General features: G+C 37.0%; 1 protein-coding gene across 3 annotated transcripts in view; it reads right to left on the bottom strand.

Annotated features, from left to right (window-relative positions):
* FAM114A2 (family with sequence similarity 114 member A2) overlaps positions 1 to 26,867 on the bottom strand; it is a 39,819-nt gene that overhangs the window by 4,452 nt on the left and 8,500 nt on the right. For 2 of the 3 annotated variants that reach the window (XM_026685809.2, XM_026685801.2), the window contains exons 9-18: positions 26,340 to 26,469; positions 25,001 to 25,080; positions 22,972 to 23,106; positions 22,633 to 22,772; positions 20,735 to 20,807; positions 20,150 to 20,203; positions 16,729 to 18,970; positions 13,254 to 13,345; positions 12,416 to 12,553; positions 8,497 to 8,615 (exon numbers count right to left, since the gene is read on the bottom strand). In XM_026685809.2, the coding sequence (XP_026541594.2) occupies positions 18,869 to 18,970; positions 20,150 to 20,203; positions 20,735 to 20,807; positions 22,633 to 22,772; positions 22,972 to 23,106; positions 25,001 to 25,080; positions 26,340 to 26,469 (714 nt within the window). In that variant the 3' untranslated portion in view covers positions 8,497 to 8,615; positions 12,416 to 12,553; positions 13,254 to 13,345; positions 16,729 to 18,868. Of the gene's footprint in view, positions 1 to 8,496; positions 8,616 to 12,415; positions 12,554 to 13,253; positions 13,346 to 14,510; positions 14,608 to 16,728; positions 18,971 to 20,149; positions 20,204 to 20,734; positions 20,808 to 22,632; positions 22,773 to 22,971; positions 23,107 to 25,000; positions 25,081 to 26,339; positions 26,470 to 26,867 lie in introns of all 3 variants that reach the window. The other variant, XM_087955115.1, reaches the window with a different exon arrangement.

The raw sequence follows: 26,867 nt of genomic DNA, 5'->3' as shown, positions 1-26,867 counted from the left end.
AAAGGGGAGAGAGAAGAAGAGAGGGAAGAAGGAAAGGAAAAGAAGTTACAAAGGACCAAGATATAGAGAAACAGGACCTATTTAGAGATAATGGGTGAAAAGTTAACTGAAAAAGGGATTCTGTAAAGGTACATAAGATTGTATTGTTATATTAGTAATAGAAATAACTTTAGAAAATTGGAAACAATGTATGATTAAAATGAGGGATAAAATAGTTAGTGTAATTTAGTGAAATGTTTGTGAATAAAATAAGTGAAATAAAATAAATGAGAAAATTGAACTAGGAAAGAATGGGAACATCTTAATTAGTTAATGATTATAAAATATAAGTGAAGAGAGGGGGATTAATTATGGAAAGCTTATAATTGTTCCCATAGAAGTATGATATTTAATTGAAAAGTAATGTTAAAGAAGTTACAATTTTAATGAATATTAATATTAATGATAGAATTGAATTAGAATGGAATGTGTTGTTTTAATTACATACATTTATAACTTTTTCTTTGTTTAAGAATATAGTGTGTATTTTAAGAATGTACCAAGCAGAATCCGAATGGAAGTTATGTATTATATTGAATGTTATAACTTTAGGGTATATATTGAAGCCTAAATAAGAGTTAAATGGATAAACTTAAAAGATATAAAGGCGTCATACTCCAATCAGTAACTACAGGAGAAATTTTGTTTAATGAGAAAAGATAATAGATAATTGAAACAGGACAGACAAAAAATATAAATATAATGATTTGAATTGAGATGAGATAATTATGAGATAATTAAAATAAAATTGAGAAAATTAAAAGAGGGGAGAAGCTATGTAGAAAATGTAAAACAGTAATAAGATATGGAATAGAACATAAAAATGAGCATGAAGTTGAATTTGTGTCTGTACGAAGAAATGTAACCCGGGATTACGCTACTTTCAAAAAAGATGTTTTATTTGTATTTTTTTTGTGAAAACTCAAATAAAATTTACACAAAAAAAATAAATAAATTCTAACTAAAATGTATAAAACTAAGCCACATGCCTGGGTTTCTAATTCTGTAAAAGACTTTTAATCTACAAAAATGAGCAGAACATAAAATCTGTTAAACCTATCTACAAGACTAAATCAATCAAACTTTTAAAGGAAATCAGTTCTCTTATACTGTATATTGGAACTAACATTTATGTCACAATACAATAAAATATTGTGCATAATTCATAAAATCTGTTCAAGTGATGTCTAATAAAGATAAATGCGACACACAGATTTTATATTCTTACAATTATATTTGAAAGTCTATTCCAAAGCAGAATCCCTCAAATAAAATCTATGTAATCCTTGCTTTCTCATGGAAGGCTTAAAATTCAGTTTGTGGGACAATACAACTCACACCACAGAGAGAGTCACAGTATGCATAGTAACAAATACATCGATCTACTGGCAAACTGCTTATAGTTTTCTTGTTCCCACAATAAGAAATTAGGGATTTGTACATGTAAGGATGAAGGTTAAGAAGCCCAGTTTGCTCCTTTCCCTAAAAGGTACTCTCTGTTCCCCAGCTCCACTTAGTAACCCTGAGTTTCAAATGAATCACATGGACCTCTTCCCACAATTCCCTACCTTTGAAAGAACACTGGGCAAAGAGCAACTATTTATGAAATAAATATTTCATACACATAAACAGTAAAAAAAATATAGGGAGGAGACAGAGACAATCCCTGTTATAACAAGCTCTATGTTTGTTCCCCACCTCATTTAAAAATAAAACCATCTCAGTGTATTGTCCCTGTTTTGTTTTTTGTTTTGTTTTTCTGGTTGCTTTTGCTTTACCCATCCTTAAGTCAGGTGGATGGGTAGACAAGATGGAGACTGGAGCCGGGGGAACAGTGCTGGAGTGGAAAAGTAAGTAGGGAAAGAAAAAGTAGAGCGAGGGAAGATAAAAGCAGTAGAAGGGGATAAAGATTGGATGAGAGACAGGAGTGGCTGGAGTAGAATAGGTAGAAAATGGCGCCAGAGCCACAAATGCAATAAAAATTGAGAAGAAGGGAGCCTGGTACAGACGGCAACAGCAGCAGCAGGAAGCAAAATAGGGACAAATGGAGATGAGCCAAATGAGTAGATATGAATCAACAGAGGTGAGAAGGGGAACCAGGACTATCGCTGGTATCAGTGAAAAAAGAGGCATAAACATTTAATAAATAAATAAATATAGTTCACCAGAGGAAATTGCTCGTGCCTGTTGGCAGATATTGTAGGACAGGACACACAGTCAGGTTTAGAAGGTGGCTCATCCTGTCCCATGTTTGACTTACCCAATTTTGTTCTCTAGCCCAGTATGCAGCTGGTTTAGGGAAGGGTAGAATGAGGTGGTGGCAGCAAAAATATAGGATAGCAATAGCAATAGCACTTTGACTTATATACCGCTTCACAGTGCTTTACAGCCCTCTCTAAACAGTTTGCAGAGTCAGCATACTGCTCCCAACAATCTGGGTCCTCATTTTACCGACCTCAGAAGGATGGAAGGCTGAGTCAACCTTGAGTCGGTGAGAATCGAACTGTCAAACTGTAGTCAACTGGCAGTCAGCAGAAGTAGCCTGCAGTACTGCACTCTAACCACTACGCCATCACGGCTCTTACATAGGATAACATGGAGCAGATGGCAAAGAAAAAAGAAAGATGCAGGTCAGAGAAATGGTTATGCCAGGTTGGAAAAACAATGTCATACTGTGCTACTTTAGCAGAAGCTGGGGAAGGGGATTAGGGAGCTGCATGGTTAGAAAAACAAGTAAGAACTAAAGTAGAACCACAATGAACTCTTAAGTAATTGTCAGCAGAAAAGAACAGGTTGGTAGTGCAACAGAGAACAGAGAATGGAAAGGCTTAACATCCAACTCTGAAAATAACTTAATGGCAGAGACAAACCTATAAACAGTGCATCCTGTGCTAAAGGAAACAAGAATGTTATTAAAAATAGAATCAAGAAGCTTGCTGGAACACATGTGAGGTTCTGCATCTGTCTCCCCAAGACTAAAGCTTGGCCAACCTAGTAGTGGGATGGCATGAAGGTTTGAATGTGTGATGAAATAAGTGTGAGCTGATTACTGAAGCTGCTTAAATGACTCTTTTACTACTTGGTTTTGTGTTTAAGGTCTCAAATTACTATTGTACAAGAAGCCAAAGCTCTTGGTATTAATCTTGGAATACAGCTGTCCCAACCTCTTGCTATAGAAAGCAATGCAATTCCAGTTACAGCCCTCAAATTCTTTATTAGCACTTTGGGAGGAGCAAAAGTGGTCCATGGACTTTGGATGGCATCTTTCTGTATTAAATAATACTCAGATATTATCCATATTTTGAATCCCAGACTGAACATAGGCATGGGTTACCCAACTTTACCTTCAGAACAAGTTTATAAGCTGATCTAGACTCGTTGGCTGGATTCACACGGCTCCTAAACTTTAAGTCTCAGTTAATAAACTACAATGACTGCATACATAGCACAAGTTGTATCCAAAGAAACAAATCACATCATGGCTTAATGTGAGGGCCTAGTTGTTCACACAAATTGTTAAAACAATAACTGGATTCCTGAAAAAGCAAAATCAGAAATTACCTAGAGCACTTAACACTGCTGAGCATGTCATGCAAACCTGCCAGACAATGACCTGCCCACGCCCACATGTACTGACCCTTTGTGATTATAGAAGTTAATCTAGGACTCCCCAGCCAAAGTTCAAAGTCCCTTTTTTCAATGTCCCTTTTTGCCAGCTCACACTATTATAGTAATTAGCTAATTTAAAGGGAGGGGTACCTGTGGAGAGTTGTAATTATGGGACTTTCCTTGTGACAGGATGATGCTGGCTATCATGAGGAGCTCCTGTATGCTAGAATTTATCACTACTAAGTTGTTAAATGGGTGTGATCCTTTTCTCAGCATTTTTTCCATGTACTTCATGTACAATAAATAGAAAGTTATGTGACAGTTATTAAATGCAGTGACTAATGAATATATCTCACTGAGCATTTGTTAAATAAACCAAAGTTGCCACACCCCTTCAGAGGAAAAAAAAGGAACTGAAGCAAGCCATCCAGTACCTTTTTTCCCCATACCTTCAATACATATTAGCATGCCCTAGGCCATAAAATGCTGTGGTATAAGAAGGTGAATGTTTAAAAGGCAAATTTTCTATCTCACTCTTACTCTACTCTGAAAGCTCATTTACAACGTATCCTTTGAATGACTTCCTTCTTTAATCCATGTTTTGCAAAGGAAATTTTTACATTGCCTCTTCCTACTTAACTTTTTGTTTTAGTTAACTTGGCTGGGTCCAGGCTGACTCATATTCATAACAGAGAAGAAAGAGCCAACTGAACTTGAATTGTTCATACAAGATTTAAAACAATTCAATGCTGAGTCATGGCTAAGATTAATGCTTGGCTTGTTATCACAGTACATAAAAATTCAATACAAAAGTCAGGCTTCGGATTAGATTAGCACACACTTCTTCTCCACCCCTACCAAGAATCTGTCTTCACTAACTGATTTTAGATGCATTATTCTAAAAGGGTTTCTGCATGATGCCTACTGCACTTAGACAATTTTAGGCAGTTTTCCTCCTACTCTAATATCTGAGGCATGTTTCATATACCCTCAAATATGCACACAAAAGGGATCACAGTAGGAAACAGATCCAGATGTGCTTGTCTGTTGAGCTTTCTTCCTGCCAGAACCTGATCTGGAAAGTTAAAGGATCCTATGGAAAGATTTTGGGGGATTCATGGGTGGAGGGCAGGTGGAGTGAATATTAATCAGTCAATATCGGAGGCAGTTTGTCTTGCACGTTCTCTTCCACCATAATACCCAAGCATTAATGTGAATTGAATATGAGAGGTTGATCCGCACATTAGTTATTAAATCTGCTTACCAATGCAGTCTTCCACGTTTTTGGAAAATGATATGTGACAATTGGGGAAAATTTGCTGACCGCAACTATCACACTGCACACACTTTCCATTGTTTCAAATTCCCACAGTGTATTCCTTCCATACATATTGAAAACACAGAAGTTTTAGTTCTCCACAATTCAGAACATGTCTAATATTTAGCCCCAAAAACATATTCCTGAGCGTCACAGATTTCATGAAAACATTGAGGAGAACTGAGACAATCAGGAGAAATAGAAGAGAAACTCTACCTTGATCTAAACATGAAAAAGCATGGAAAATATACTTTTTAAAAAGATATTGATGTTTCTGGTGTTTTGAAGCACCCTTGCTGATGATCTGCCTTTTTCTCAAGGTCTCTAGTCATCTTCATTTATCTTAAACTTTCACTGATTTTTCACCTTTCAATCCTTTCTCCTTGCCACCCAGGACAATTTTGAGTAAGAAATATTAAACTGTCTCAGAGAGAAACCGCTGCATTGACAGCATTGGTCTCAGACATATTTATCTGCATATATTTACTCCTTGTAGAAGATACTTGCTGCCTCAAATATGAAAGTTCTGGAGGCATGAAGATTAAGTGAAAATTTCAGTAAAACCTTGCCACTGTGGCTGATTTAGAATGTAATTATTGGGCTGGAAGAGGTCCTTCAGATTGAGCCCAACTTTCCCTGCTCAGTGTAGGAATGCAAAATATTAGTTTCCCAGACAAATGGTTGTCTAAACTTCCACTTGACAACATCCAGTGAAGAGGTATCCATCATCTCTCTGGGCAATTGGTTCACCTGTCAGAATGCTCTTACTATTAGGAATGGGCCCCCCTCCCACCTAACATTCAACCAGAATCTGTCTTCTACTAACTGAAATTCATTATTCTGTCTCCTACAGTCTGGAATGAGGGAGAGCAAGTTTTGATCTTTTGCTATGAGATATTTCTTCAAGTATTTGAAGAATACTATTTTATCTCCCTCAGTTCAGGATTACATAAAGCCAGCTCCAATCTCTCTTCACTAGTTTTAATTTCTACTCCAATCACCTTTGTTACCCTTCATTTATCCCATTCCATTTTCTGAATTCTACAGGTATAATGTCCAGAACCAAGGCAATAAAAATGGGCTAAAGCAGCACAGATTAAAATGAGTACTTGGAATGGAAATTTATACTTTCGTTGATGCAGTCAAAAAATTGAATTTTCTTTTCTTTGCAGGTCTCATATTCAGTTTGCATCCAACTGTAATTCCCAAATCTTTTCTGCAAGCACTGTTATTGTGATAGGTATATTTATGCATTTGATCTAAACTTTGCACTTGTCTTTGTTTGCAGCTTTCCATTTTTTATCCGTATTACTACTTCTTGCTTTTTACCTGCTTTTTATCTGCTTCTTCACTAATTCTTATTTTTCTACCAGCCCATTTCTCTTGCTTGACATCAGTTTATTCCTTTTTTTCTGAAGTCCATGTTACTGTGGACTTCACTTGGAGTTTCCTTTAAAACCAAGAACTACAAGCATTACATGGCTGCTTTCCTCCAATGTTCCTCCTACTTCCACTACCCAACTAATTATTTTCTATTGATTAGATCAAAACAAAGATAGTTTATTCTCTTTTTCCTCTTTTACTCTGTCAAGGAGAAGACAAAAGGGAAAGTGCCCATGCTTAGCAGGGTTTTTTTCCCAACAGATGCCAGAGCAATTTCCCCATCATTACTAACTTCAGGTCTCTCTGAACTTTTTTTTTTTTTTTTGGAAGACATCATCAATATTACCTTCTTCGTTGGCTAGATAGACATAACAACAGTGTTGCCTTTACTTGTCCTTCCATTCAGGTATTTTCCCACATCTTTATAGTTGTGCTTTTAAAGTTGTAGCAACGTTTCGGCAGAATCTCATCTGCCATCATCAGGCTTCTGTATTGTGTTCGTCTGTGAGTCAGACTTTCACAGCCGTTTCTGTTTTAAATTTGGTGCTAGCCTACTGCTGTGCCAGAATGGTTTTTTTTCATCCTGATTGGTTGGCAGTCTTGGTCTGTGTTTATTGGTCTTGGAGTTTGCTGTGTTCTGCTTGATTGGTGTTTCTAATATCTTCTGTCTGTTTTGTAGCTTTTTTTGTCTTGATTGGCTGGCAACATTGTGTTTCCTGTATTGGAGGCTTTTAGTGCAGCTTGGCTCCGAGTAAATGGACGGCTATCTTTTATTAGGAAGCTAAGTTTCATCTGGGTGCCTGGTTGGGGTGTGTTTGAGCTGGAGGTATCAGGGGGGATTTGTTTGTGCCCAGGTGTTTGCCTGGCTAGTGGTGTGGAGATTTTTTTGTTTGTGAGTGCAGGCTTCCAAATGATAGACAGTCTAGTGGAATCATCTATTCTATTCAAGATTTTAGGTCTTTTTTCAATCTCTATGGCTTCTCTGATGATTCTGTGGCTGGGGTTTTCTATAGTGGCTAGGGTTTTGGTGCCATTGAAGTTGATGCTATGACCTGTGGCTTCCATGTGGTGCTGCTGATTCTTTTGAACAAATGGTCAGCTCTATCAAGTTGACAATTTAGCATGGCTAAGAGCCAAATAGGAGGAAAACAGACAACAAAAAAAGTGAATTAAAGACAAAAGATTTTCCTGCCACTTCTATAGGTATTTGTATTTGTAACATGGTATGCTTTTATACTGTCTTCTACTTCACCAGAGGAAATTGACTAACAGTGAGGAGTGTAACTATGATTTAACAAAATTCACATTCATTTGAACACAAATGAATTAAACATGGCCCGTGAACCCATAAAATCCCTTCCAGTCCTTAAGATATTTGTGAAAACTACCAATATTGTAGTTTTAAGACATGTCATGTAATTTGTTTTGTTTGATATACAGTATATCCTCGGGGCAACATTCCTTCCTTCAGTCTTTCCTACAAGAAGGAAATTATGTGAGCTGAGGTCAGAGTTGATGGCTAGATCAAAAGGCAGTCCTTGACTTACGACAACAATTGAGCCCAAAATTTCTGTTGCTAAGCAAGGCAGTCATTAAGTGAATTTTGCCCCTTTTTATGACCTTATCTGCCAAAGTTTTTAAATGAATCACTCTATTTGTTAAGTTACTAACATGGTTATTAAGTGAATCTGGCTTCCCTTTGAATTTGTTTGTTAGAAGGTCTTACATGACCATGGGATATTGCAACTGTCATGAATAAATGCCAATTGCTAAGCATCCAAATGTGTATCATGTGGCCATGGGGCTGCTGCAATGGTCATAAGTGTGAAAAACAGTCATAAGTCACTTTTTTTCAGTGCCTCTGTAATTACAAATGGTCACTGAATAAATTTTTGTAAGTTGAGAACTACCTGTAACCAGGGAGTTTGCATAATAGTGAATTTGAACAATACAAAATTTTAATTTACATTTTTATTCTTAATACAACACCTTCACCTATACATTACATTATAATGAAAGGAGATAAAGAGCTGAATGAGGTCTACAGAAAATGTTATGCATTAAAAGGTCACCCTCAAAAAGTAATGGAAGGCATGGACATTTTTTTTTTACCTGGAGCCATTTCTATTCCTCCATTCTCATCTTACCTTTTTCTCCTTTTTCTCTTTTTTCTTTTTCTTGTCCTTTTTGTCTCCATCTTTATGGCCTTTATGTTCTTTTCCTTTATCTTTTTCATCCTTCTTGTCTTTGTCTTCTCTCCCAAATGCTGGCAATGAGATTTCAGAATATAAGGAAATCAGCTGGGACATTCACAGATCAGAAAAGTAGAGAACTAAGGGAATAATCTATCATATGCCTTGATTTCCTAACAAGGACATTTTCAAAGGCTTTTTCAGTGCAAGCCAACATTTTACTGCACGCTATAGTGTTGTAGTGCTGAACAGCTATTCACACTTCATAGGACGGATACAGCTCAAGGGAAAGCTTTGAGGACAGAAGACCACCAACTATGATTAATTTGGTAGATGTAACTATTGCTTGTGGGAAACAGGTTAGTGGCAATTGAAATGAAAAAAAGATTACTCTTTGATGGAAAAATAAGCTTTATCTAAGATCTCTAGTTAGGCCCAGCATTGCACAAAATCATTATTATATTGAAGGACAATGCTTTCTCCAGGTACAATATAATCTCATGCATTAAAATAGCTTTAAAGTACATACAGATAGGGTTTTTAAAGGACCACAGTCCCTATTTCCATGGACTTATAAATGGGAAATTTACACTACATTGGAGACTAGTCTAGGTGGAAAATATGGCATAAGTCATTCTACCTAATAAAGACACAGCCCTGAAACTGGTGTATGAAAGGCATTCAGTATTATTAACTATGTAGCTGAACTTATCTCAAAAGTCCTTACCTTCTAGAATGACTTCTATTCCAAATGTCAAAGTTAAGTAAACCTGCTGAACCATGAAAGAGGAGCAAGCAAGAACTTGGCCAAGTTTGGCTAAGCTACTGTATATTCAGCATGAAAGCAGCATGTGGTTTTATGGTCAGACTCTGAATATCTCTGAGTACCCTTATCCTGAGTAGAATATACTCAACTGGCAGGAAAGAGGGTTTGCTGAAGGTCCCAGTACTAAAGGAAGGCTACCTCTAATGAGATCCTTCTCATTAGAATTATTTACTTCCTGGATATTCAATGGTCTCTCTCCAAGAAAGAGAGCATAGAGTGTAATAACATAGCTCTACAGAAAGGTATTCCATGGGTCTATAGATTAACCTACTGCAAATTTATGTATGTATTTGAAATGTTTGTATGTATTGTATAAAATATTTGTAAATATTTGTGCTCATCTTGAAACAACAGTCCTACACTTAGGCAAGAAAAACCAAAAGTACACATATAGACTGGGTGAAACCAGGCTCAATAGCAATAACTGTGAGAGGGATCTTGGAGTCTTAGTGGACAACCAGCTAAATATGAGCCAGCAGTGTACAGCAGCAGCCAAAAAAGCTAATGCAATCCTAAATTGTATTAACAGAGGGATACAATCAAGATCAAGGGAAGTACTAATACCACTCTATAAAGCCTTAATAAGACCACACCTAGAGTACTCCATCCAGTTTTAGTCACCACACTATAAAAATGTTGAGACTCTAGAAAAAGTACAGAGAAGAGCAACCAGGATGATTAGGGGACTGGAGGAACTGGGCTTGGCTAGTCTAGTAAAGAGAAGGACCAGGGGCGACATGATAGCAGTCTTCCAATATCTGAGGGGCTGCCACAGAGAGGAAGGGGTCAAGCTATTTTCTAAAGCGCCTGTAGGCCAGACAAGGAATAATGGATGGAAACTGAACAAGGAGAGATTTGACCTGGAAATAAGGAGAAACTTTCTGACAGTGAGAACAATCAACCAATGGAACAGAAGTTGCCCTCAGAAGTTCTGGGAGTGCCATCACTTGAGACTTTCAAGGAGAGATTGGACTGCCATCTGTCAGAAATGGTGTAGGGTCTCCCGCTTGGGCAGGGGGTTGGACTAAATGACCTACAAGGTCCCTTCCAATTCTGATTATTTGTTAACTAAAAATAATTTAAACAATACAAACAGTAACAACCAATAGCAATAAAACTAAAACAGAAAAACCTGGCACCATAACCACACTTCTCTGATGCACCTGTATTCTTATTCCACCCCGATGCCTGAGGCGAGCCAGGTTTTAAGTGTTCTCCAAAAAGATGGAAGAATAGGGGCCTTTCAAATCTCAGTGAGGTGGGTGTTCCACATGCAGAGGCTGCCACAGAAAAGGCAAACTTCTGAGGACCCACAAGATGGCAATGTTTAAGGGAAGCATGCCCAACTTATCAATTCTGGTGGGGCGGGCAGATGTTCTCAGGGAGAGGTGGTCCCAAAGATATCCTGGTCCCATGCCATACAGAGCTTTGAACATAATAACCAGCACTTTGAATTGTACACAGAAGATAACTAGGAACCAATGCAGGGTAACTGGTATAACAGGTGTATAATATGATCAAACTTAGAGATGCCCAACACTGCATACTGCTGCATTCAGAACCAATTGTAAATTCTGGGGCAGCCCCAGATAAGCAGATGGCAAGAATCCAAATGACAAGTGTCCGTGGTGCAGAGTTACTATGATCAAAGCTTCCCAGCCCAGGACGGAAAGAGCAAAATTGGTGCATAAGACAAATGTGCGCAAAGGCCCCCAAAGTCATGGTGGCTCATCAGATTGATTGGTTATTGTTGTATTAATTGGTTTAGGTTTTTAATCCTATTATATTAAACTTGTAAGACACTTAGCGTTAATGGAGTGGCATGTAAGTTAAATGAATAAATAATATAAAAACTAAAATGTTAACAGGGACAAAATCCATTCTTCGTTTTGTTTTTCTATAAGGATCTAGATTAAAAGCAAAAAGAAACTAGTAGAACAGAAGTTAATCTGTTATAAGAAGTAAATTACCAGAGGCTCCAAAAAGTCAAATGTAACTGTATCTTTGTCTCCAGCACATTTTGTTGGTTGATTGGTGGGTTGGGTTTGTGAACCTCATTACTTTTTTATACTGAGGATAAGCTTATTTCATATAGAATAGATTACACCTCACTTTCTCTAAGATTCTCATTTTCTCTAAGAACCTCGCTTTCTCTAAGAACTTGTGCTTAGAAGTCTATCCATTCTGAGATATTATAGTAACAAAAATTAAATTTAAAAAATAAAGGAACAGAACCTCAAAAAAGGTGCGACAAAGTATTACTTTGTATATTTATGGGACTTTCTAGACACGTAAAAGACACCCATATTTTATCCTTGAAATTTCCACAATCCTTCCTTGGGAAAGAACAAAAATGGATGAAATGATGAAAAAACATAGGATTTATATCACTGGACCATGAAATCAGTGAATAAAACTAAGGTGACTACTGTTTAACCTTTACTACTATTGCTCTATTATCTGTTAATTGCTGAAGTCCAGTTTAATGATTAACTTTGTTTTTTCATCTGCAAAGAAATTACAGTATTCTGATGGAGACTAAATGTCTACTGAAAGTAGTGTCTTTTGCTAATGATTTGGGAAGAATGTTGAAACCAGCTTATCAGTAGAAAAATAGAGATACAACAAAATGAAACACAAAACTAAAACAAAGAAAAAAAATTACCCTCTGAATAAGACAAGAAAATAGAAGATGAGTTCCAAATCAAATTATATGGGTCTCCAAAGATTATAAGATATAGAACTAGCTCAAGTGAGATAGGAAGGAACTGAGGAATTCAAAACTGAAAACTCCCACTGAATAATGATGCTATTTTTATTCTTTAGAAACATTCACATTAACAACTGCCCATTTTCAGCATATCATATAGTAGTTCATGCATAGTTACATATATAGAATGCAAGGGAAGACAAAAACACAATAAAATTCAGTATCAGTGCTAAGAAATAAAAGGATTGTTTATTTACATCTCATATGACACAAATAGACTCCTAGATTGATTTGTTTTCTTTCATTTTCTTTTTCCAAATGAAAAAAAGGGAACCTACCTTTTAAAATTGAAGACATTGTTCGGTAAAAGTACAGTTATTACAAAATATACAATTAATTTGTCAAGGCTTGACACTAAGTTTCTTAGGTCAGATCAGTATTAAATTAAGATGTATCTAAGAAGGACGGGAAGATACCTAGGATAAAAGGAGTAAAAATGGTTATGGACTTATTTTTTGTCTCTAAAGAAGATACCAAAATTCTTGACGTGAAATAAACATAGAGTGACTTAAAAAAAGAACTCACAAGTCTTGCTTTAGAAGACTAGATAAACAAAACTATCAGATTTCAAAACCTCTGTTTAAGAATCTGGTTTCACCAGTTTCTTTGACCTCACCCATTTTCAGCCCCATTACAAACAATACAGAGAATTTGTATAGGTTCTCTATGCTTAGGTTGTTTATGCATAAAATTCAAATATGATAAATAAGATTCTCTAATTATGAGACATTAATGGGAAGAGTTTGGTTCCTTATTCATCTTCCTTAATTGTGGAGCAAATAAGCACTCATACCGCTACTACAGATTTATAAACTGCATGAGTTTTCATAACCACTATTCATGTACCAAATAAAATTTGGCAAGCCATAACATTGATTTCTCCTATGGTCTTGCTCTTCCTGAGTTTTAAGCATTACTGAAATCATTGCTTGCTCTCCTGAAAGCTGAAGAGATTAAACATCAAAACAAAATATTTTCACTCTGATTCATGCAGAATCCAGTCCCAATCAAGATGCGGTCTTCTAAAGTGCCTTCTATCTATAAAGCCAGCTGGGTTGAAAAAAAATCATTCACAGAAAAGACAGAAAGGTACAGTATACATGAAAGCTCTCTCACCTGAGGAAGTGGAAAGAGAAGCAAACCTTTCAATGCAGACTTCATTAGCAGAAGTGTAGCTCCTGCCACGGAGATTCCTCCCCTTTTATGATCTGGGAAAGAAGAAAAACTGGTTCCAGCCAGCACCGGGGTTATACGTCCCACATAAAATGAATGGGCAGTATGCTCAGACTAACTTCATTCTTAAATCCTGATTATTCCAGCCAGTTTTGTCAGGCCTGATTGTCCAACAGGTTGTCTTTATTTGACCAACTTACTTCACAAATGGCTATTAAATCGTATAATCTCATTGAGAATAATTCAATGTAGAATTTACAGTGAAGCACAATAAGTTGACCAAGAACTTATCAAGTGCATCATATTAAAAATTGCCTAAATTATTTTAACATCTAAGGGAAAAAAATCCAGCAATGCCTCTTTTGGACTAATATATAATAATATTCATAATCACAACTTCAGTTATGATTTATCATGTTCCTTCATAACACCTAAAGTCACACCTTATTTGCTTTTTACAATGTGACCAAAATAGTTTTCACTCAAAACTGAATATACTGTATATACTCGAGTATAAGCCTAGTTTTTCAGCCCATTTTTTGTGCTGAAAAATCCCCCTCGCTTATACTCGAGTCAGATTCCCTCTGAAAAAAAATGGTGTGGAGTCGCGGCCTCCGGCGGCAGCGACTCCCAACAGCCCCAGCCAGGAAGGGAAAGGCAAAAAGCGCTTTGCCTTTCCCTTCCCGAGGCGGCGGGACTGGGGCCGCGCCGGCGGTAGTGACTCCTGACTCAGGGGCCTCCGAGGAGGGGAAGAGAGTGACTCCTGCCTCCGCTGTCATCATCATCTTCTTTTTTGGGTTAGTGAATCAATTAAACCTTTCATGATAGTGAGATCGCTTCCCAAATTAATTATTTTTATTTTTGAAATTTACCAGTAGCTGCTGCATTTCCCACCCTCGGCTTATACTCGAGTCAATAAGTTTTCCCAGTTTTTTGTGTAGAATTAGGTGCCTCGGCTTATATTCGGGTCGACTTATACTCGAGTATATACGGTAGATTGATTTGAGAAGTAGTAGTATTTTCCCAAATGTCTCATTCACTATTCTAATTTTACCTTCCTTTTTTTTCCTAAGAGATTTGACCAGACAAGAAAGAAAACAACAGAGAGGTTACTTGATTGGTCAAGTGAGGAGGGTATGTTAATTTCAGCAATCATTCAAAATGTCAGCAAGACTTAACAAGTAAAACATTTCTACACACATATCTTGAAAGCAATTGATTTTGTAACTGAGATTCTTCCACAGAGATAAGAATTCCACTGAGTTGAGTCAGTCCTGAAGAAGTGTCTTGAAGATATCTACAGGAATATATACATGTGCAAAGTTACATATCACATTGAGAGCAGAGTAGGCTTTCTGGAGTAAATAATAATCAATGTCTTATATAACTCAGAGGTGACATTCAGCAGGTTCTTACCAGTTCTGGAGAACCAGTAGCCGAAATTTTGAGTAGTTCTGAGAACCAGCAAATACCACCTCTGACTAGAGATTTTACAGTATCCTTCCCCTGCCACACCCACCAAGCCACACCCACAGAACCAGCAGTACAAAAATTTGAATCCCACCGACATAACTACATGATTGATCATATTAGTATTCCAAATTAAGCCATGCTTGAAGTGTTCGATTCATAGTATAAATAAAGAATAGTATAATAATTGAGAACCAGTGTATACTTTTGTAGAATGAATAAGGTGAAAATAAAAGTATAAATAGTAAAAGCCCAATGATATTAGAATTATGTTGTTTTATGAGCATTTATCCATCAATTTCCCAGAGCATCCATGAAGATTCTTAATCATTCAGGTCATGGTTGCCCCAAAGGTGCTTTTCAAAAGGCAACTGGATTTGATTGGGGTTTTTTTCCTTGAAAAAGTTTCTCTTCTCATCCAAGAAGCTTCTTGAGAACTGAAGAAACTTCTTGGATGAGCAGTAAAACATTTTCAAGGGGGGTGGGGGGAAACCCAAGAAATTCCAGTTGCCTGTTGAAACGCACCTTTGGGACACTCAGAACACTTGCCTCTTAAAAAGCATATTTGGAACACATCCCAGAGCTGCTTTCCATTTTTTAAAAAGAATAATCATGGTTCACAGTTGGCCTTCATTTTTAGTAGTAAAATTTACATATCCAATATGCCAAAGACCAGGTTTGAAAGGATTGCTGCCCACTTTCAGCCATGAACAAGTGTTGCCAGAAGCCAAGATAGAGACTGATGATCATGCTGTTAGCATATGTTTGAAGTGGGCAACTTGTGCCTCTTTTGGTCTTGCAATTATTGCTATAATAATTTGTGCAATTGGCTTCTCCTGCTACATTTTGTTCTGCTTGCTCAAGTCTACTTCATAAAACCAATTTAATTATATTGTTTTTGAGCAGTTATTTAAATAAGTGATGAGTTTTTTCATTTTTTGATACAGAATTATTCATTTTTTTAAAAAAAAGACTTAAAAGTTCACTCAGTTCAACCCTTACTTGTGTTGCAACCACAGGATCCCTAACAATTGTCTTAGAGTTGAGAATTTGGCTTGCACTATTTCCTTAGAGTTGTTTTTATTCTGTATAATCCAAACTTGTTAATGTTATTTGCACTGACAAATAACTATGAGAATGTAATTATGGAGGCACCGGATCCTAATTATCAACGGCGGGAAGGGAGTAAAAAAAGAAAGGGAAAAAAAAATTCAGAATTGTTAATCAAGGGAGCTCCGGTTCCAGTCGCCGCTCCAAGCTCTTTTTTTTCCCCTCCGCACGACTTCCCGCAGGGGAATTTTCCGGTAAATGAACATTGCTTTCGCTCTCCGGAGGGAGCTGCAGCCGTCTGGCTCTTTCCACACCTCTGCATCCCCGGGAAACCTCCCTCCTGCCCCATGCCACCCCCGTCTTCTTCCCTTCTCCCGCCTTCCCCTGCCTCGCAAGGTAGGTAGCCAAGCCGCTGTTCGGCTCGTCCGCTTTCCTAACCCCGGACAGAAGCACCATCATCGCTTCCCGCCAAAGAGCGCGAGGTCCTGAGCTCTCGCCTCCTTGTAGCGCTTATCTCCCGAAGCCAAAGGGCGCCGGGTAATCCAGCGCCTCCCTCCCAGTTAAATAAATCTCGAGGAATAAACGCGGAGATCCAGCGGGAATGTCCAGGGGGAAAGAATGAGGATTGGGTGGCAACATACAGTCATCCTTGCACCTTAGCTGAATAGCTCTGACCATTCAAAACGAAGTCACACTTATCTGGGGGGTGGGGGAGACACACTCCATTAGAAGAAAAAGAAAGGGAAAGAGGCAAAACTTTGCAACAAGGTTCGCTTCCTTCCCGCATTTGCTCCTGTGTCTCCACCGCCCGCCCCGCGCACGCTCTTTCGGGGCTGGCCAAAAGAGACCCTGCACCGCGTGCCAAGAAATCGCACACACAACACCAACACATACACACCCTTCCTTTCCAGCCAGTGGTGTGGATCAGCTCCGGAGCTGGGCAGCTGCTTCCCTGCTCCTGACTCAGGGGGCCTCCGAGGGGAGGGGAAGGAGGAGAAGAAGGGGGGGAAGGGGGGGGAATGAAAAATCGGAATTCTGATTTTAGTCGGAAGAATATCATGTATGAGAAAATGCGCAATTGTTCCATTTGAACAGACAGCTATTCTCTTCTATTACAGTAAAACAATATGATGGAATCTGCATATTAAGTTTAAGCATAATCTTTACAGATAGACAAACAAAATGCATGTATTCTTCGCAATATACTGTATATTCACCAAGTATGCTATCACTCCCACTATTTTGAAACAATGCAGATTTCTTCTATACAAGAATAAGCAAAAAATGAAAGCAGCACATGGCAAAATATTGATTTGTTCACCTGAACATTAATAACTGTATGTATTCAATGGGCAACCTATTTAATAAAGCAGCCATTTCCTTATTGCATCATAAGACATTTATTCTCTGTATACAATATAGTACATATTCATATTTAGAATAGATAAAATAGATTTTTTGCTAGAAATTAAACTATCTAAAAAAACCTAATGTTTGTAAAGTTACTGGGTATTTTTACCGTGTGTGTGTGCGTTTGTGTATGTATATATGTTTATATATTTATAAATGCACACACACATATGCACACTTATAAACCCATACACACATGTATGTGATGCATTATTTCAATATGCCTTGCTAATGCTATAATATGGTAATAACGTAATTTACTAACTCTAAGACCATCAAGCAACCAGATGGAAATTCAGAATCGGAATTAGAACAAAGACATGCTAATAAAGGCAAAAGCAAGGCCATTCACTAAAGTAAAACAAGTTGCAATTCATTTTTTGTTTCTTTGCTGAAGTGATATTGAGTCACTGTAATCATAGCAAGCTGCTTGTTCAAAACATAAAAGTTGGTAGAATTTCCCTGAGCAGATTCTAGGAAGGAACAAGTAAACATATACATTATGGAACAAGACAAAATTGTACAAGTAACAACTGGACCAAAAAGACAAGAGGAAACTGTACTCTAAAGTCTTTGGAGTTATGATATGAAGAATTAAATCACAATTTGGGAATTCAGGCAAAGTTCCAGAACCTCAAAAATTATTTTCATAGAAGTATCCAGAGTCATGAAATAGGGCTAAAGGGGAAAAAGATGCTGCATCCAAGTTGTAAGCTTCCCTTGACAGCTTCATTTTATTTATTTATAAAATTTATAGGTTGGCCATCTTATCTCAGAGCATTTGCCAAAAGCCTTACTTTTCTTCAAATCATGTCATCTCCTTCTGGCTCCTTTTATTTACTGCTAAGGAAGTAGGACACTGAAAATCTATTGACTAAATGAGGTCTAGCAAAATATGTTTATTTAAACGTCAAATGCTATTATGTAAAAGTTTTTCTTTAAAAAAACAACAACCCAAATCTCTAAACTAGCACTAGTAGAGAGTGTACAACAATAAAAGATCAGATTTGTCTAAAACCTTTTCACACCTGAAACATAATCATGTTTAATGGGGAGCAAGTCAAGATATATAAATGCCCCTTTTCTCCTTTCAAATAACCTTAGCTGCAACCTTAGCGGGGTTTTTTTTTTCCCTTTGGGATCTCCAGATCTTAGAATAGACAGTTGAAAAAACACTCACATGTCCTGAAACAAATTTTCTCAGTATTTGGAGTGCTAGGCATTTTACTTAAAATAGTATTTCAATGTGAGTATAATGCAAGTTTGCAGCAGTTACTGACTCCAATAATCTAAGGTCTCATGCCATGAATTGTTATGCTATGTGTCCCTTGCACTAAAAGTCTTTCCTTCATAATGCTCTAATCTCAAGGAACATAATGCAGAGGGTCTAAAGAGCAGAAGCAGACAGAACATTATCCAGCAAAATGACACAAATAAATTGCATTACAAACTTCCTATGCTGCCTATAGGTCTTATCTACCGAGGTGCATCATGGCCTTTCAGCATCTTATTCTGGTCAGTGGTAAATCACATCTGTCTTAATTTATATTAAGATGCTTTCTCATTTTCTTCTGGAACTTCCATTCAGGGCCATTGGAAGTGATGTTCCAAGTCAGTCAGACTTTGATTTATTGCTGAGATAATTCTTTCTGAGTCTGGATATGCGAGATCTGCAGCACTGGCAAAAGTAGTTGGAAGGCATCTTGGATATAGGAGGCACTGTTAGAAGCCTTTAAAAAAGAATGAAAAGGTTTGTCATATGAATAAAGAACATTCATACATTCTAAAGATCAGAGTTTGACTGGCATATGTCTCTAATTAATTGCTTTAGTAAAATAAATAGTGAAGAATAGATATATAAGTAATTTGATTAGGACCTGGGCATATTACATGAACAAGTTGTTCCATATTCACTTAAAAGCCATCCATCTGTTTTTACATTATTTCAGTTTTGTTCTAATCTATGGGAATTAATTATATATTTTGTCAGTTGGATAGATATTGCAGAATGGAACATTAATCTTCATTGTTACATATTTAATCTGAATAAGGTTATGGTATGAAGAAAGTGTTTGCTCATAATCCTTAGTATCTAGGGCAGTAAAACATGTGACACTATCATATTTTAATAGGAATTTGCAGTGTTTCAACTCTGAACTGCCATTTTGAATGTTTGAGCACAAAGTCCAAATCACATGGACATTTGTCTGAGTTCAAAATAAAATGTGATTGTTTTAAGCAGCAAACACGAATTGTTCCAATCACAGAAGAGAATTCTGAAGTGGATCAGTTCTAACCTAAACTGTGTTATAAACTCAGAACAAAGTGTGATGTTTCAAATGTTTTATTTCTTCAATTTGTTCATCTCAAGTTGGATAGGATTGTTTTTGTCCTGAGAAAAAGAACATCCCAAAACATTGGCCATTTTATGTACTCTCCTTCTCTCTACACAATAAAAGTTCAGAAAAAAGTACTATGAACCAAATACAGGCAGTTCTCAGCTAATCATCTTTTATTAAGTGACCATATAAAGTAACAATGGCAGCGAAAAAATGTTATTTATGACCAGTTTTCACACTTACAACCATTGCAGCATCCCCATGGTCACCTGATCAAAATTTGGGTGCTTGGCTACTGGCATGTATTTATGGCAATTACTCTGTCCCGGGACCATGTGATCAGTATTTATAACCTTCCCAATTTAATTGGAGAAGCCCGATTTGCTTTATAACTGTAGCAAAAAATGTCATAACTTACTTAACAACTATCTTGCTTAGCAACAGATATTTTGGGCTCAATTGTAGTTATGTCAAGGACTACCTGTATTAGTTTCACAGGTATATTAGGCCAGTTGTGAAAATGTTTTTTTCAGAATCCATCCCTTGCAAGCATTTGTATATTTAACTGACCTCCAAAAACACTCCTGTGATTAAAGGGTTGAGCACATCAGCCTTCTCTTCCACCTGAAAAAATTGGACATATTATTAAGTTGCATTTAAAAACCAAGCCAGAAAAAAAAGAAATTTTTTAAAGAGAATACAGGCTGCGTATATCTAAAACTATACCAAAACCTTTGATTTTTGATCAGTTAGATAATTTATTCCCCATGCTACTGAAATGAATATGTATAGCATTCAGAGCCAAGGTAGAAATGATGCTAAATATCTGGCATGGATCCTCTCATATTAGTAATGTGAGCATCTAAATCAAAATAGAGAAAACAACTGATATGAAGAAATCTATGAAAAAGTCCAACCTTAGTAACCATTTCTGATTTATCTGGGGGGGGAAATCCTTTAAAAATGGTAAACTCTAACGTCTTACTAGTAAAGCGAAGTAAAATACTTTTCTGATAGTAGCAGTTACAGGAAATGGCAGGACACCCTTCTTTAAAAATAGCATAAAACTAAAACAGTAATATGTGTCCTGTAGGCTGAATCTTTCTATTTTCTCATGAAAAACTTTTTACCACTAGACATCATAGATCATCTTACCCCTGCAGTTGTTAAGCATGTGGCAAATTCTTTAGAGAGAGATGATAATTCTTTGCACAGCATAATGGTCATTCTAAAACAAAAGAACAATACATCATAAATAAAATATATATCTTTTTCATTTATTTTACCATGTACAGCACTAAGGATGATCTATAAGCTTTCAGTCAGGCAGTCTCTAAATACCCTGCATAATTTGCAACTAGTATGCCTGGGAACCTACTAGGGGTATGCTCTGGTTTGTCTGCTATGAGCTGATTTGAAAAATACATGAATAGAAAGTCAAGCCTTTCTAAAGCAGGTTCTTGGTGGTTTGAAGGGATATGAAAACACAGATTCCAATTAACTTGCAAATAGTTCCTTTAGCTCTGTATGGAAAAAAGAAAGAAAAAAAGGTGCTGAGGACAGGTTTAGCTTCTAATCACAGTAAATTCTTTCCGCAAGGTTCTCAAATTGACATACTTTCTGAGAGAGATGTTGAAAAAAGGATGGTGCAAGATTCCTGCCTTATTTAATGCTCTTCGTGGGTTCCTTGGTCCTCTCTGATCTTGGTTGTTTTCTTGCAAACATTTCATTACCCAAACTAGCTAACACAATCAATGCTATGTTGTGCTATGATGTTACCTAGTTTGAGTATTGAAATGTCTGCAAGAAAACAACCAAGCTCATAGAGTACCAAGGACCTCTCATTTAAACCCACAGCTACAAATATTCTTTATCAATTAGTGTTCTTTATTACTTTTTTTTCCTGGAACAAAGAATATTTTTTTTAAAATACTGATGCCTATGAAACCTGAGAGGGTGTTTCCTTGAAAGCTGCTCACCCATGATTCTCCTATTGTTGGTATCAAGCAAAATTATAGAGTATATTGCTTTTTATTTTGCATTTAAGCCCTATACCTAGTAGATTTCCAACAATATACTGCCACTTCTCATTTAGCAATTACCTCACTGATCATTCATAAATATGACAGCAATAAATGGTAATTAAAAATTCATTTTCTAACCAATGCACTCATTTAAGACCAAATTTTGGGCATCTGACAAGAAAAGTCTTCAGTGTAAAACTGATTAAGGTCTGGTCAGTTTCACCAATGGGCCATGGAGCTGAATTGGCTAATTTGGGTTACCAAATTTCGGGGAAGCATTGAGCTCTGAAGAAAAGCAGCTTAGGAAGAAAAGCTTGTTTAATCTCTCTGCCTCTGGAGGAGGCAAAAAAGGGGGGAAATGGGTCAGGCACAGGACACTGTACAATATAACTGTATCTGAATCGCATAGCAGCCAGTGATCTTTGTAGTGTCCCTCTCTCGTGTTCATTTAGCAACCATTTCACTTAATGACTCTTGGAATGGAACACTAATCAATAAATGAGGAAAAGGTATACTCATTTCTTAATTTCCAGTGATAGATAGTAAGACATGGAGACTTTGATTCCCATATCAAAATTTTGGATTCAGAACCTGGTTAGAACTGGCCACTCTCTGACTGTTAGAGATAAATCAGGCTGTTTTTCAGTGTAGGCTCCATTCTATATGCCCCTTCCTCATCTCATTCATCCATTATTTTGACTGATCACTTCCATTACTAAAGAGCAATAAGAAGGTTCAACTGAAGGAAAGCCTTCAAACTGTGCCTTGAAAGAACTCTATAACCTCTTAGAGACACAAGCAAGCACGAGAAGGCCTGTACAATTCCTATAGCAAGTACTGGATTAGCCCATGGTATTGTGTTATACTAGATATGGACAAACAGAAGTAAAGAATAGTGAAGGAGATTCTTTGGGCTTTTATTCCACTGCCCTAAACAAGACTGGCTAGCAGGAACCAGGTATTTGTTACCTTTTTACATTTTTGAGAAGAAGGGAAAGAAATAGAGAAGACAGGCATGATTAATCTTACTGGGAAAGGGTTTTAGCTCGGTTTATAGCCAACACATCATCTTTTTGTCCATGAAGAACGAGTGCTGCAGTTTTGTGGAACATTTCAATGGAATAAGCTGTCAATTCAGCCAGGCTTCTGATTGCAACCATGTGAATATCCTGCAAAGTTAGAAATGGATATTATTCTATTTTCTTTAAAAGAGGAAGCCATGATATTAGTTTCACATCCAATTCCACCCCCACCCCACCCCCCAGACTAATGCAGAGCTCATAGCTTGAGGATGGATATGGAAATAGCTCTTCAATGGATGCATACATTTAAACTGTAGTGCAGCATTCTTTTGATTAAAATTATTACCTCCACTGACTTTTTATTCTCTTGTTCAGTATCACCTGAGCCCACTTCCTGGTCTCCTTCTCCTTCATGCTGTTCTGCTTCTTTGACCACTTGCACGCTGAGGTTTTTAACTAATTCATGAGCAGAGTTCCTTGCCTACCCAAGAGAAAAAAAAAGAGATACATCAACAAATTGCTGATCAGAAGAATGCCCATATCCAGGCTCAGCAGAGAAAAAGTAAAAGATCCCAGTTCATAATTGTTCTCAAGTGATGGTGATAACAAAATGTCAAAGGCCTGCTACATGGCAAGGAAACTGATTTCTTTAAAGAAATACATCATTTTCCTTACAGAGGAACGGGGAATGTTTAGCCATCCAGATGCAGCTGAATTACCAGCATCCCCCAGCCAATATGACCAGTAGATGCCAGAGAGAATATCTATAAGGCTTTATGTTCTCCACTCCCAATTTTCAGCAAAATTTCAATGAGATTTTGAGGAGAATGCAAACAGTGTATTTATACCACAACACATCTCCCTATAAGTAATTAGTCACTATTCATAGATTACATGAATTGCTCCCTACCTTCCCAATTCTAGCCACTGGAAATCAAAAGTGCTTGTATCTGTACAATGCCATTATGGTTCTTTAGTCATAGTGGTATAGAATGAAGCGTTGGAAAATAGATGTGTAAATGCTGAAGCATAATGCTGAAGTCTGTAATCTTTCCCATTCAAGACTGAAACAGCTCAGTCCCATTTTTCTTGCTCCGCCTACAGACTCCTCACATCCCGGACATAAATTGGAGGTTTGTCATTCTCTCCTGGAAAACACTGCCACTTACTGTTTGTACACATTACTACAAGGAAGTGTGTCTGAATTTTGAAATATTCTGACTGGAAAAAGTCTACTTTTCAAGAATTTTAAGACTGAATAAAATCTGGTCATTTTGAATTGTGGTATTTGAAATATTTCAAGCACCACAACAGTACTTCTGTTTTGTGCTTAAGGTGACAGATGCATGAACTACAATCCCCCTTATTTCTCTGGCCCGCTTGTAAAACACAAGGGAGCAGGAGCCAGCCCTCAGCATTGTTTCCTATGGGTGAAATCAAAATATTTCCGGGTTTTTTTTTAGAACATTTAAACAATTCTGACTTATATTGCAGGACAGAATAGAGCAGAATATTCATATGAAAGTTCAGCTACAGCTGTTTTATTTGAAATTCAAAACAAAATGTATTTTCTGTTTCATTCTATTTCTATTAAAATCTTCTTAAAGAAAAAATACTTTGATTATTGCCTTAAGCTACTCTTTAAACTTTACCATATAAAAGATAACAAGCTAATATCCAGAAATCAAGTTTAGTTAGCTTAGATTCTGGATATTTTAAAGAACTGCAACAGTATGACCACTAACAGAGCCATCTTGAAGGATTTATTTATTGTTTGTTTGTTTGTTTTTGTTTTTTAATTTATTTATGCATGCCACCCATCTCGCCTAAAGGTATTGGAAAAAGATGTCCATTACTGAAAAGCACTTCTAATATTTGATAGCCACTCTTCTTCTTCTTGTCCCATATCCGTCATTGGATGTTGGCAATCATGTTGGCAATCCTATTTTTTTATCAACAACTGCATGAAATAAGTGTTGCTGATTTTTGTCCAAACCAGTCCCTTAGATTTTGAAGCCATGATGTTCTTCTTTTGCCTGGACCTCATTTACCTTCAATCTTTTCCTGGAGGATTAAGTGAAGTATGCCGTATTTTCCAGGTGTCACATCACATGTCCAAAATATTCTAACTTTCGCTTTTTTATGGTTTTGATGATTTCCCTTGGCTTTCCCAGGTGGAAAGTCTCTAAGTTATAAAATTCCTTCAGTTGCTGTTATATATCACTAATTATTAATCAATTTAATATAAAGTAATAAAAATAAAAAATTTAAAGTTAATCTAGTTAGTACAAGTTACTACAAATTTCAGAAGCCCAAACTACATCCAGAATAACTCTATACATAATCTTAAAAGCTAAAAACAAGCATTTACTCACTTGGAGCAATTTAGCTGGTTTTAGAGAGATGCGCAGCTGTGAAAAGAGTATGCCCACTTCAATTGTGAAATCTTCGTCTTCTGAAAACAACAGGATGTAGATTGTGTGTTTTCATTATAATTACATATAGGGCTTGTTTGTTGTTTTTCATTACCTAGGTGGGGCATATCTCTGTTCTTCAGAATATGAGCACTCTTTTTAATAATCTTTGTGATCGAAAGATAGGGATCTCTAGATGCTTTCTAAAGGTAATAGGTACATGCCAACAGCTGTGCAACCAACATAATACTAGCAATATAATGGAACAAGCATGAGTGTTTTTTGTCGTCTTCTTTTTCACATATAAGTTGTCTGATCTAGGAGCCATTATAAGTCTCCTCCCTAAGGTTCCAATCAGCCACTGTGACCACCAGGTTTCTCTCTACATTATAGCAATAGCACTTAGACTTATATACCGCTTTATAGTGCTTTACAGCCCTCTCTAAGCGGTTTACAGAGTCAGCCTATTGCCCCCAACAATTTGGGTCCTCATTTTACCCACCTCGGAAGGATGGAAGGCTGAGTCAACCTTGAGCCTGGTGGGATTTGAATTGCCAAATTGTAGGCAGCTGGCTGCAGAAGTAGCTTGCAGTACTGCACTCTAACCACTGCGCCACAGAGGCTCCTTTAAAAAATATAAAAAAAAATATAAAACAAGCCTTATGTTAATTAAGGAAACCCATGCTGTCCTTTGATCATTCATTTAAATGTACAGGTAATTAAGGCTCAGAAAAACAGAGCCTTAAAATACAGGTAGTCCTCGACTTACAACTATTCATTTAGTGACCATTTGAAATTGCAGCAGCACTGAAAAAAGCAACTTACGACCGTTTTTCACATGAACCCACTAAGCATTCCCACAGTCACGTGATAAAAATTTGGATGGATGGCAACAGGCAGGTATTTATGACGGTTGCAGGATCATGGGATCACATTTGCAACCTTCTGACAAGCAAAGTCAATGACAAAAGCCAGATTTACTCAACAACTGCCTTACTAGCAATTGCAGTGATTCACTTAAGAACTGTGACAAGAAAGGTCATAAAATGGGGCAAAACTGTCTTGCTTAGCCACAGAAACTTGGGGCTCCATCGTGGTCATAAGTCAAGGCCTACCTGTATGTGGAAGCTTTTAATATCTATTATTTATTTCACTTGATTAATGAAAAGCTAGAGCCTCTAAAATATAAGCATTAATGACTGAATGCTACAGAATGTTAGAAAGCTACCTCACCCCACATCAAGAGGTCTTTATATACTGTTGCACAGCCCATATTCAAGTGTTGGATCCACCAAATTACCTCTTTTTTCTTCATCGTCCTCTTCATCGTCCTCAAATTCAGCTAATGAAAATGCTTCTTTCAGCTTTTCCAGCTCTTCCTTTAAAGTAGCAAACTCCTCACCAGAAAGTGTACTTGTAACAGATTTCACCTGTTTGAAAGATACAGTAAGAACTTGGATCCGGGAGTTTCTTATCTGATATGACAAATACAGCAGAAGTATTTTTTTAAAAAAAGACTTGAGTAACAAAAAATGCTTTTTGGAAAATGGGAGCAAAAAACAAAAAGACTTCCCATATACTTGTGTTTCCGCATCATACAATGGAATTGATTTTCTTTGGCCCATCCCAGTCAGATTACAACATCTGGGAATAACAAACCTTTTTAGGCTTATTTAAAAACACACTGACTTACCTAAAGCAGAGAAGAAATAGGTGAGCATAGGAAGTCCCTTTCTCCTGCTTTGATTGGCTTTTATTTACTGGTGCTGCAAAGAATCTGTAAATGGATTCACCCCCCAGAGTTTATATAGATCCCTATTCTTATTCT

This window comes from Notechis scutatus, chromosome 2 (genome assembly GCF_049901735.1).
Source record: "Notechis scutatus isolate UNSWTSFEM ecotype Mainland chromosome 2, rNotScu1.2, whole genome shotgun sequence".
NCBI lineage: Eukaryota > Metazoa > Chordata > Lepidosauria > Squamata > Elapidae > Notechis > Notechis scutatus.
This window is presented reverse-complemented; position numbering and strand designations above follow the sequence as displayed.